Raw genomic sequence first — 13,803 nt, forward strand, 5'->3', positions numbered from 1 at the left:
TATGCATGCTGCTTGTCCTTTCCCAGTCTTCTACAATGCCATAAATTTTCAAAGATAAGTTTTAGTATCTTTAAAATTATTTCAGCCAATTCACTTAAACCTTAAATCAATTCCAGCTGATTTGCTAACATCTAATTTACTCAAGCCTGTTCTTTCCCTAATCCAGAATCTCACACTTCAGCTGAAGATATTAATTACGATAGCCACCTGGTCACAGCTGACCTTTTAAGTGAAAGCCAAAGCAAAGATAGGTAATGATGCTTTGGCCTTCTCAGCAATGCCTCCATATAAGCGTCTCTCTCCACTGAGCTGCGAGCCATCATTTTTCTTGATTTTTCTTTTCCTTCTAATACACTTGTAAAAAATTGTTATTCTTAAATCCTTGCCGAAACATGTCATTTTATACTTGGCTTTCTGAGTTTAGGGCTACCGTTTGCACTCCCTTAAGAGTTCAGCCTAGTTGCACTTTCTTTATGTAACTTCTTGCCACTGCAGTCACTAAGAGCCTTATCATTAACCAAGCTCTTGGCTTTTGGATAATTCGTGTTTGTGCCCTTTACATTGAGGAAATGCCAATTCTCCTAATTTTTCTTTCTCTAATTTCTTACCAATTCTCAGTTTACTGAAATTTGATGTTGAAATAACTTGTCTTTATTTTGATGTTCTTCTCTTCCTAAAAATTCTGCATTACGCCTTTTTATGGCCATTGTCACTCTGCCTTCTACTTTCATTCTCCACAGGAGCTCCTGTTTTTCAGTTAGAATCAAATGACAGTTAGTAATCACCTATTAACTCACAAGCATATAAACATGTTTAAATACTGTGCAAATTACTCTTCTGACTGACTAGTGATTTAAAACTCACTCTGACATGCAGTATAAATCTACTGCGATGCCATCCAATATTTAAGTCAAATAATATTTCAAAGCTGGAGACTTTGCCCTGATTGGTTTGGCCTAGTTAAATCAGAATACAAACCGAAGCAGCTAGTTTGAATAATACACTGGGGGTCTCTCTCACAGCAAATAAGGAAGGAAGCTTTGCAGGCGTGTATTTTCCAAACACACTTCATTTTTAAAGGTTTAGGTAGGTTTCCAAAAATGAACTCCTATATATTGAACTGAAGCAAAGGGAAGGAGACCCCTGCTCAGCAAGTGATGTCAATGAGAGCAGGGTTGGGCCCTGTGATATTCCCAAAGATGTATTTACTTCAGTGGGAGCCGGATGAGCATGGGGAAGCATGAATTTCCCTTTAAAAATCATGTCGGCTTCATAGTCAATGAAGTAAGAGATATTAAAAGAAAGCCAGCACCATTATTGAGAAAACTAACAAGTGCTCCCCAAGTGCTAATAAAATTATAGACAAGCAACCTATCAATCATTGTCTCAGTTCAAAGCACATCAGCCATAAAACAGTCACAGACAGGGACCCCATCTCTGTCACTTCTGATGCCATATTTAATGACAAAATTGGTTGCTCACAAGCTTATAAGGAATTAGTGTTATGCTTCTAGCACACAAAAAGAACCACATGCATCTGCTTGGAGGACATAAGGAGCCACATGTGCTTGAAATGCATCTGATGGAAGATAGTGTATTTCATGTGCTGCATCTCAGCTATTGTTTTCTGTTGATTCAGTTAGCATGTTTTAAAATTGTACTGATTTACTAAAGATTTACAAACATAATTCATGTGCAGTTGTCCTATGAATAAGCCTCTAAAACTAATTCGACCACAGGCAAAAAATAAATTGCAAAATAAGTTATTCAATTGAAATCTGCCATCTGAGGCACAGTAATAGAAAACATTTATTATAAAACTAACATATATTTGTGGCTAGAGATGTGTACAGTACTAAACAACTCTCTGAAAGGAATTTATTCAGGCTTTTCTCAAAGAACATCTTAACTGGGCTAACAGAAAATTACATGTTCAAAAATAATTCTAGGTTCTATGATTTTCATCCTGCATCACAGGCTTCCTATTATCATCCTTTTTATTTTGGAAGGCTTATGAATTTTAGCAAACTTCATTCTGCACAGCTGCAGGAGGCCATTTCTGGAGTCTGGATTTGCCAGTTAGATGCTGGAAAGAAATAGGTACAATTCAATGCAGAAGGAGAGGAAGCATGAATACCAATACATCCATCTCTAGATATAAAGCTCTAAATTTGACAAATTCACTTCCATGGGGCTGCTGGACTGTGAAAGTCATAGGCTATGCTATGCTGGAGGCTGCAATCCATTCAAAAGCAGTGTTTCCTCTTCAAAAGTGAGGGTATTTTGCCAGTTCAGACTTTCATTAGTGCTCAAGGGGAATTCTTTGAAATGATAGAGAGTTCATGTCTGTAATTAATAACGATAGTCGAGTCTACACAAGCATTTCTGACATTACAGTCAGTCATTGACACGTCTGATTCAGGCAGATGAAGATTTTCACGCAGTACAGTGGAATAGGGATTTTGGAATTTTTTTCTTTATCCCCCCTGCCCAGGGCAGATAATGAAAGCCCTGAGAAGTAATATCCCTGTCCAGATTTCTCAGTTACCGGGAAGAGGACTGGAAATAAAGACGGTGAAAATAAAGACAAAGGCTGGAAGACAAGGGGGAAATTTCGGACTATTTCTAATCAGGAGCTTCTTTTCCTGAGAAGTCCAGCAGCTTGGAACACTTGGTATCTTCTGTTACCAGTCATGGGTAAAATTCCGTTTCTAGCCAGTCCCTTTGCCCCAGTGCAGGAGGCAGGGTCAGGATAGGAGACTCAGGCCAGCTCAGTCCACTGCAATCATCTGCCAGCGTCACAATCAAAATGGAAAGGATGAGACTCGCACCTACTTGAACAGACAATTCCACAGCTCAGTGGATGGTTGTAGGCATAGCTTTGGGAAAAAGTTCAGCACTACAGAAGAATCGAGTTTTTTTCCCCCTCTTACTGTGTCCTTCCATAGCCTTGCTGTTAATAATAATGGCAGCTCAATGGTCTAAACATTTTTGGATTCAGAGCTTATGTATCTGCAATACAAAGTGCATCCCGTTACCTCCACAGTTCCTATGTTCTGCGTAATGATGCTTTAAAAAAAAACATATGGCAAGCAAATTGGACACCATTCCAAACTGTTTCCAGCAACTTTAAACCTAACAAAATGTACTCTTTATTTGTGCATCTTACCATAAAAATTAGTAACATCCATTTGTCTGTAGAATTTACTACAGCTATTGAGAGGTGGCTTTTAGCAGAAATTTTCAATAACAAACATGTTTTTATTTAGCAGTTTTCACTTATAATAATACATAAAGTCTTAATGAGTTAATTTTCTGGCAAGTCTGAACAGGTGCAGAATATCAGACACGTTTAATTACCATACCAAAATCTCTGACTTGAGAATGTTAACGCTAAACTTTTTCCCCAATTCCCTCTCTTCTTTCTCCAATGTAGATGGAGAAGACTACGAAAGTATGTCAAGTTAGCTGTCAAGCTTCTTAAGAACTCTCAAATGACCTTGTCAGAAAAAAAAAACCCAACCCTTTGATTCATATTTTAAAATCCTGACTAACTTGCCCCTTCCACTCTTCTGCTTTCTGGCTTCTGCAACTCTGACAGAATTGAGTTCAATATTAATGACTAGCAATCATTTTCAGGCTATACGCTCTTCTGCCTTCTGCAGTCCGAATGCCTCGTTAGCTTGGCTCAGTTGGCAAGATGCTCACCTCTGTATTGGTTTCTCCTGGGTTTAAGACGAATAAAAAGCTGGGCTGGTAGCTAGGCTAAAAATAAATTCTGATCACTCAAGTACCCTCCGAGACGCAGTTGAACCATTCAAGTTGACTTCCCTTGAAAAGGCATGTTACGCAAAGATACCTCGTGTGAGTCCCTAGGGGTCGTTTCAGTGAAAGTCATGTATGCTTTTTGACAAAACAAGGTATTTCTTTTCCTGAGACATACATGCCGATATTTCTCTCTGCATTGCAAGGAGAAAGCAGACAGCTTGATTACACTGCTATTGTTTTTAAATGCATAATTAAATAATTCAATCTGCTGAATAAAGCTAGCTTTTTTATAGAAAAGAATATAGAGTTGGTTGGACCCAGTAGACTCTTCTTTAAAAGATTGCAAATGAAGTACAAGCCTAGAAGCAGAACTCTGCTGATTTTCAAAACCTCTGACTACTGTTGGTTTTTAACTCTGTTAAACATACTGAGTCCTCCAGCTGCCTTTGCGAGATCACTTCTCGCAGGTACTAGCCACCTTCAGTTACTTCTAAGCCCTGCCCTCCCAGCTCCTTCATCGCGATTCTACAGTCTGGCTTCCATATAAAGTCTTCACAATTAGAATATTCAAACGTGATTTTAGATTTAGAATTGAGAAGTAGATTTTAAACATTAAAAACTTGCAAATCTGTCCCAAAGAGTGGGTATTCACACAAGTTAGCTTTAGCTTAGTGATGCTAGACTCAGATTTCCCATACAACCCAGGGAGAGAGGCGGTTGTCTGTTTTCATTCACCCACCGGAGTTTTTTCTCTTCAGTCACTGTAGGAAGAACCTTCGTGTTGTGAGGTTAAAATTTGCCTTTGGGTTATCTCTCAAAATAACAATTGTGTGGTGAGAACACAGAGCTGCTACTGAGTTTAGAGGCGCAAGCTAGGGCTCCTTACCGCAGGATCTGCACAGGCTGTCTGGATACAAGAATCCCAAAGAATACAAAATAAAAGCTTTTCTATCTACAAAATCACACAAGAGCATAGTGGGCATTTAAACACCCCAAATCCAAAAGGAACAACATTGGAAAAAAATGTGAGGGCAGGGAGGATGGAGAAGTAAAGACTAAAGACAGATTAAACAATTTTCTTGCAGCTTGCACCACATAAAATGTCTAGGACAAATTCTTCTGACTATTCCATTTTCTCTGCGTGGAAAATGACAGAAATTAAACCTGCAGTGGAAAACACCTGAAAAAGAGCAAGAAAGCATTCCTTCCTTCCTTTGTCTCAGCACTTCCTATTAAAATGGTACTCTCTCTATATACACATGTATATAGTATGTATACATTTACACACATATATACCTATATGTATATATAATCTGAGGATTAGTCTTGTCAGCATCTGATTCATAAGGCCCAAAGCAGCAACATGATGTGATTTCTCTTCTTTTCATTTTTTGGGTGGCAACAATGTAGGGGTCAGTGGCTAAAGGCTCACATGCTCTGTGTATAGGTAACTAAACGAAGCATCAGTTTTCTAAGGTAATTTTTTTGTGTAAGAAATCTCTGTAGAAAGGTACGAGTGGCTATTTTAACGTTCTAGTCAGGGTGAATTTTATCACGGCCAAGAGTAGTGGGCTCTTTGCCAAAAAGAATGACCTATTGGCCAGATAAAACCCATTTGCAAGATTCAAATGAGACAAAAGCAGTGCACAGATCTCGGTGCAAGGCGGAGTATCACGCTCAGACTGCATCGCCTAGTCTGCGCTCTGCCTTCTGACGACAGACTATCCATAGTCTTGGAGAGATTTTACACTGAAAGAGAAACGATCCTTTCCTTTGTAAAGAGACGGGAATCTTTAACAGATGTACAACTGTTGTATCGCTTCAAGGTATCCACGTGTGATTTCAGATTCTCTAAAACGACTTGTGTTTTTGCCCAGAGTCAGACATCTCAGTAACACAATGAACAAGACAGTTTTAAAGCTTGTCAGTTCAAAATCTTTTTGCAATATTTTGCCAGAATTTACCTTTTTGGTTTTCCTCTTGGGAAGACAGAGGGTCACAAGGCCTCTAAAAGTGGTAGGAGCATAAGTTCCATTTGAAGTCAATAGGATTTGTAATCCTAAATGCCTCAAATGCCTTTGAAAATCTCTCTGTGGATATATGCCTTGACAAAAACATCATCTTTCCCTTTCCTTTGACACTGAAGTTCCATTCCCAAAAAGACAGAGAATCTATGCTCTTCAGCTCTAACATGTACAAGCCCCCAATGACATTCCTGGGAGCTACCTACAGACAATACAAGGAACATGTTTGGCAATGAAATACAGAAATAGATGTAAAGGGACATTTTTAAAAGCACCTTCAGAGACTTCCAATGGGTATTTTCTTCCTAAACACTTTAGCAATTTCGAAAATTCACATCTCTGATCAGCAAAGCTGCTCCTTTTTATGTCTCCTGTTTGTAAAATAAATGACAGCCAAAACTCAAATTGAAAGCAAATAAAGAAAGCATTGTGGTTTCATCTCCTCCACTGACCTGTCATTTATCTAGTTACCCCTTCATTCATTTGTTCATGCCTTTCCTTCTCTTTCTTAACTGATTCACTCTTTCTTCTCATTTGTGGTATGATTCACAAGTATAATTTCATAATATTTGATTTCTAGAGGCATAAAAATGTTTTTTCTGTAGCATGACTTGCTTTTTCTTTTTTTTAAGCAGTTATTAAAAAATTAGTAACTAACTTAACTATTGGGCACCTCCTGCAATTATGCAACATTGATATTATCTACTATTCTTTAACCATTTTCCGCTGGTTACATCCCAGTGACACCAGAGATAAGTCATGCTTGGAGAAGGCCATGTTATTTCCAGTTTCTTGTTCCCTCTGTGTACCACATTGTGACTGTTTGACAATGAACTCATTTTTAAAAACAAAGCAAAACGCAACAAAAAGCTATCTGCCTGCTCAATAATTTGCCTAAGTAATTTGCTTGCAGGAATACCTTTTCTGAATGTAAAATCACAGTAATTATATATTCACATTCTGAAGGGCAATGGAAGTCTCACACTCTGCGTGAATGCTGCTGACTTTGAACACAGGATCCAAAAGAGAGGACTGTGCAATGGATCTACATGACTGAAATTCATTTGTATTGTAGTTACCATGTATATGATCTTTCCTTTCTAAGTGACTTTCAGATAACATCTTTTAAAATCCCTACAAATTTCAGAGCAGAAGTAGATTGAAACTTATAGAATACCATTTTGAGTAAAATTCTAGGACACTGGCGTTCTGCAATTTAAGAGGCATGATGTTGAATAATGAACCAAAGGTAGTCTAAGAAATCCAGGATCCTAAAAATGCCTTAAAATGGAATGGAAAAAGTCTACCATCTACCTGTAATTTTACAGCTGTAATATCCTCGCCTCATATGTGTTCTCAAGCAGGAGTTATATGAGCTTCACTGAACGTTACAAACAAGAAAAATGAGCAACTGTCAAAAAGCAGAGAAGCTAACCGACCTGTGCTTTATATTGTGTGTTGTTATCCTCCACAACTCAAACAGCTGATAACTGGTTCTACCAAATCAAAAGAAGCTGTGCAAAATGTAATTTTTAACATTTGTCCTGAAAAAAGTACATCCTAGAAAGCTTTAAGAAATAATAAAATATGACCCGAATGGTTTCGTATTACACTTTTTGAGGGTGCTCCAGTATAGAATGTTACAGAATCTTAGTATCAGAGTGACAAATATAACAAATAGCAAAGTTGAAATAAAGCATTCTGATTTGAAGGACAAAATTACGGCATGCCATCAGCTTGCACTACTATTGTATCTGTCTTTCAGAGGATGGACTGCTGAGATTTCTTTGCATACAGTGTTTTTTACTGACGAGGCATTAACTATCAAATACAACCCACCACACCTAGCAACTTCAGGGCTACTAGCGTTTCCAGCGATGTTCATCTATGGTATTTAGAATGAACGTCTCTTACCATCCCATCTGAAAAGTTTGTTGCTAGCTATGAACACCAAGCAGAGAATGCTTGATGCAGAGTTGCTATCTGAGATCTCTTTTAAATTGTCAATTTGAAGTTCTTTTTCCTGGCATGGCTGTTGTTTCCAGTGCTATTCTGGACACAACAATTAGAATATTTTTTATTGTTTTTTCCTATCCTTTGGTGGCTGGCCTGGAAATTGTTGAAGTACTGCCATAACTTAACAACTCACCAAGACAAAGTGCAAAATGTCATTTACAGAATCTGTATCTGAATCAGCAGCATACACACAACACACATTTCTTGTGAAAACCAGCCCAGAAATTCTTACGTTACAGCATGGCCCCTTAAGTGTTAGGAAATGCAGTAATTGAATTTATGACATTCATTTAGCAAAGTTTTTAACATGGAGGAAAACATACATGAAGATACCCATTTTAAATTGCATGTTAGACTGAGATTCATGGTTACAGAGAACCTTTCTAAGCATATATATCATCATTGAATATAAACTGGAATGGTTGGGGATTAAAAAACATGGCTGAAAAATACAGAGATGAGTCAAACCTTTATACATAAACCACCTCAAGCTGTGACTAAATTGGGAATGAGATGTAAGTATGAATATAGCTCTTCACTAATGCGTGGGACAGACGGAGGAAGAAAGGCATAAAGTATATGGGGATATCACAAAATAGCAGAAGACAACCACAAAACGGGTACTAACTTTACCTTGATCAAAAGGCTTGTTTGGATTCCAGTTTCTGAAATAATCATCCTAAATGGGGAGGAAAAAAAGGAAACTCAGGAAAGATATAATCAGTCTTTTCAGTACAATTTTACATAACTAAACTACAAATGAATCAACTCATCTTTTGATCCTAACATATTTAGCCCAAATCAGGTAAGACTATCAATAGGCTGTCTCCTAAAGAGTAATAAATGCAGGTTAGAAATGAAAGAATAAAAAATTCCTTGGATTCAGCACCTTGAATTTTTCTTCTGAATTGTTTTTCAAAGTATGCCCATTATTAAATATTTTCTGATAACTCTGTATTGTTTCATATCCGTCTACAACTTTTGATAACAAAGATAAGAGCACATTGTTCAGATAACATAACATGATCTACATCATCCTGGTGTGCTGAAAGGTCAGCAAAGTAAATCCAAAAATACTTATATTCATTTGGACACGTATATCACACCATTGCGAAGGTACAGAAATACAGCAATAATACCGTAAACTTTATACTTAAAGTACAATAACATCCCGGAGCACTCGCAGTGAATACTTTTGTCACTGTTCCCACTATTAAATTTTTAAAATCTTCTTAAATCTGATGTAAAGATATTATTCTGCTGTGAGTCTTGTGGTTCTGTTTTACAGAATTCTGACTGGACTTTAAAATGGAGAAGGTGGGAACTGTCAGAGTGCCTGGCCGAAGGATTATACTGTTGCAAACGAGTCTCTCTGCAGAAAGAGTGGCAAACTCTTCTGTGTGTCGGATCAATTTGTATTCTATGTACTTAGCGAATATTTACTGGAAGGCAAAGTTTCCCCCACTTCAGAGTGCCATCCACCCTAGTCCTGAAGAACTGGGATTCAAGCCCAACTGTTATATTTAGTTTCAGCATATTCTGTATCTCTCTCTTGTGTCCGCTTTGAGAGGAAGTGATAACAACAGAATAATGTATTTGAAATGAGGAAGTGTGGAAGATTTCTATAACGCTGTGATATTTTTCTGCATATTAATCTTTATTTCCTTTTTAATACATCCGGTATTCTATATTCATTTCTTGAGGGCTGCCACCGAAGAGATGTCTTTATCAAGCTGTCCAGAATGACACCTAGATTTCTTTTTCCTGCCAGGAGGGTAACTGAAAACCCATCAGTGTGAATAAGACACCTAAATTATTTCTTCGATACGGCTTTGCTTACCATTTATCTCCAGTACACCGAATTTCACATGCTTTCATGCTACCCAATCGCCCTAACTTGGAACATTTTGGAGACTTGAAAGCCAGCATGTCTTACTTTCTGGGTTCAGAACAGCCCACGGGGCTGTTACAGGAGGAGTGGGGACTCTCCATGCCCCCACTGGACACCAGGAGATGCACCTTACGGTAGTGCTTTCCTTTCTGAACGCTACGGCCAGCATGAGAAGCAGAAAATACTAACGCTTACAGCGTGGAGACCTGTGGACCGCTACCCTGTTCTCTGCCTGCTCTGGGGGCAGGCAAGGACGGGCGAATGCTCGCTGTAATGAAGGGGGCTGGATGTAATTCTGCATGACTATCAGGAGGAAATGTATTTTCTTTCTCCAAGTATATTCATGCTCGGTGTCTATACTGCCTTCATGGACAGTGACGATGTTCCACAATAACAGCAAGGATTATTATTCATAATTTATTTCAGATACATCAAAAGTATCTGTACTTTTTCTTCAGAAGTACGGGGTTTGGCACCAGAAATAGAACCACAGACTTGCCTTTGAATTCCACAGCTTTGTTAATACACCCCCCCCTCATTGTTATACAGTGCTTTGTAATCGACTATGAGGTACTGCTAAATTCATCAAGCATTAATCACTTTTCAGAATGTGTTGGGTTTTAAGCTTTTTGAGCAGAATAATTCTTTTCCAGCAACAAAATATTCTTTTTTTGCCTGCTTACATTTTTTCCTAGGTGTTGCTTTGCTGCTGGGTTTTCAGCATCAGAAACTGTTAAATAATTCAAATCCCAAGGAAGATTTCTTATGCTGTTGGCATACGGAACCAGTTTTGAAATAAAGATTGGAAAAGGGGTTTATCTCAATTTCAGTGTCAAAGGAATATTTTACAGAAAATGCACCTTCCTCACACAAAAACCTACAAAACACTCATCTCTTCTGTAAACATATTCCTTCTCTTTTTCTCCTTTATGCAGATCTGTTTAGTATTCCTTTTTGAAAATGGAAACTAAATTTATTTTAGAGTATGCCTGAAACTACAGTATGATAACATTGGAAAATACATAAGGAAAAATACGGAAAAAACCACCTAAAAAGTAGAATAGAGAAAACCTTTGAGATTTTCAATATATAAAACTCATTATTATTTATAGGAGTAAATAATGACTATACACACATTAGAGCAATGCGGTCAATAGCAGTTCAAAGTAACTTATGCCAATTGAACAACAGAAAATACAGCACTAGAGTTTCACTTCAGCATTGATACCAGCAAGAACTGTAACTGAATGGTTGCGGCACTGTAAAGGTGAAATTCACCCTGTAGATATGGCTGAGCAGAAAATCTATGTCTCATTTAAATACCACCTAAAGCTCTGACTTGCAAAATGGACAGGGCTTTGTGCTATTACTCTGCAAGGTACTGAAATTTATACATTAATCTGAAATGACTTTTGTTAGGAGGAGGAACTCTTAACATCTCCAAATGGATACCATCATTTCACTGTAACTTCCTCCAACAGAAAAACAGCATGCTGATACAGCAATATACAGTGCCTAAACATGACACTGATTTCCAGGTGTATATTCATCAAAATATATATATATCTTCCTGACAAAAATTACCGCACAGAAATTTATGCGTTTCTGAACTTCCTACTAGGACAGGTACCAATGTGCTTAAACCACCTTATGCCTGCTATAACGAATCTATTATGTCATTTTGATATTAACATGTTAATAAAACAATATTAACACATTAATAATTAGCATGTATCAATATATCTTATTTATGACAATATTAACAGTTGATCGTAAGAGTTTAAGGTATAATATGCATTGTGATATGTTGTAAATACTTTTATTCACTCTATGGATATTTACAAGTTAAAAGTGAAAAACCTACCTCAACTTCCTGAATACGTAAGCATTACAAATGAGAAAAGAAAAAAGAATGAAATAAACCAATATAAAAATATGTTAACATTCATCAGTTTTCTCCTCAGTGGCCTTTTAAATGTGAAATCACTTATTTCAGATGACCTTCACCTCCAAATGAAATCATTTTCTCTCTTTCTTTTCTGACCTTTCCACCTTTGCTGTCATGGCTCAGTTTTCACCTGCTGCGCTATTAGCCCAATGCCATTCTATTAGCACGTTTCTCTCTCGTAGAGCACCAAAAAAAGGCACTTCCATTTCCTTTTGGCTGACAAAAATACCAGAAAGTGTTTTTCCACATACTCATCTGTTACATACCTGATATAAGAGAAAATGAATTTTTTTTTTTTCCTAGCTGACTTTAAAGACTATTTATTTGACGAACTTTGAAGGGAAGGCAAAACCAGGCATGGATCCACTTGAATACAACAGATGACAGCAACCGAGAAATATTTTTGATTTACAAGTATTTAAAAATACCTTTCTCCTTGCACAGAATTCACACTTTGAAGGTTTTGCCTATGGTTCAGTGGCTGCACAGGACTAAGTCAATTTTTTAATTAACTGAAGGGACTCTGCACACCTAAAATCATGCATGAAAAGAGAAGAATTGATACTGCAAACCAAGACTGGATCTGACTCCCTTAGCTCAACCCAGTGTTATATAAATGTGATGTATTGGCTTGGCCTCTGCACCCAGCCAGGAATAAACGTGAACCCCAAACTCTAGATTTTGCCTGTCCCTCTCGCAGAGCACAAACACACTGAAGGGAACGGTACGGAGCTTTAATGCAAGTCCTGTGACTCCAGGTCCCTGATGGACGCAGAGTCTCACATCACAGGTAAATACTCAGCTTCCACTTCCAGGAAAAGAAATCTGACTCCTGTCAAACTAGCCCCAACCCAATTCTCATCCCTGGCAGGATGAGGCCTTTGGCAAGATTCCTTTCCGCCCCCTTATAAAGTCTCCTGCCCGCCTAGGATAGACATCCACCTGGGATAGCAAGGCAGATAACCTGAGACGGTCCCTCACATCAGAGAACAGCTCACTTTTGACATCCCCTGACTAATTCAACTGCAAGACTTGGGACAGGAGCTGTCTTTTCCGTTCTGTATCTGTTCATCAGTTAGCATCATGGAATCCTACTTCAAGATTTTACCCTCAGGAAATTTAACTGAGAAATAAGTTATGATCATAACAAATGAAAAGATTTTAGAAAAGCAAATATAAATTGCTAGACTTGGGCCTCAGTTCTTTATTGCATTTTTATTATTTTGATTTGAGCAATCAAGAGATGAGATGAAACATGTTTTGAAGTGGTACAAATCCATTTTGCCGTATCATGCATAATAAATTATTATTTCTTAACAAAAGCAAAATAGTCTTTTATCATTCAACACATAGGTGTCAAATTCAACCAACTTAGATTGATATGCTGTCAACAAAGTCAATCAAGAGAATAATCATGTGGTAAACTAAGAATGCAAAGTGCATATTAAAAAGTGCTAGTTTAAAAGCTCACAAAAGTTTTCGTACTTTCTTACAGGCAGAACTATCAACAATCTCATTCATCAGAACCCATAGATTCATCAGAATTCATAGACTGGGTTCTGATTTGCAAAAATCAAACCTTGAACTAGACGTGGGTCTGACACAATTTCCTGTTAGTAGTATCAGAAAAGTTAGCAAATAGAAACTGACCCTAAGACCAGTACATTAATATGTGACTGCCCTTCTCTCCCATTACCCTCCATGTCACTACAATAACAATACAGTTAAAAAACTGAAATTAATGGTAAAACCAAACAGATTTATCCTCTTTTCCCCCACCAACTAAGAAAGTAAACAAGAGCTTCTTGTTCTCCTGAAGTTTAAATATTTCAGTTATTCCCACCAAACCTGCTCTATTGTCACTTTTTGGTTTAGTTATTACCTAAGACTTGATATTTTGGAAGAGTTAACGAAGCATGGTTAATTTAACACACAGACACTCTCTACACTTACTTTATTTACTTGTCAAAAAGAAGCTCTTGCAAGATGCTCTTGTTTATAAATAGAGCCAAACATTAGCTAAATGGGTGCACAAATATTTATATTTTGTTGCATTAATCGAACTTATAAGTTATTTGTATGAATCAAGCAGAAATGAGACACTGACTGAAAAAACTCCACAGAAAATCCTTCTGTCCTGGTTTCGGCTGGGATAG

General features: G+C 37.5%; 1 protein-coding gene across 1 annotated transcript in view; it reads right to left on the minus strand.

Annotated features, from left to right (window-relative positions):
* The window catches only part of SPOCK1 (SPARC/osteonectin, cwcv and kazal like domains proteoglycan 1), a 334,606-nt gene that overhangs the window by 208,400 nt on the left and 112,403 nt on the right, over positions 1-13,803 (minus strand). Inside the window, exons 2-3 of the mRNA XM_009285903.1 lie at positions 11,564-11,572; positions 8,442-8,487 (exon numbers count right to left, since the gene is read on the minus strand). Of these exons, the coding sequence (XP_009284178.1) occupies positions 8,442-8,487; positions 11,564-11,572 (55 nt within the window). The remainder of the gene's footprint in view (positions 1-8,441; positions 8,488-11,563; positions 11,573-13,803) is intronic.

The sequence above is a fragment of the Aptenodytes forsteri genome, unplaced genomic scaffold, assembly GCF_000699145.1.
Source record: "Aptenodytes forsteri isolate BGI_AS27 unplaced genomic scaffold, ASM69914v1 Scaffold54, whole genome shotgun sequence".
NCBI lineage: Eukaryota > Metazoa > Chordata > Aves > Sphenisciformes > Spheniscidae > Aptenodytes > Aptenodytes forsteri.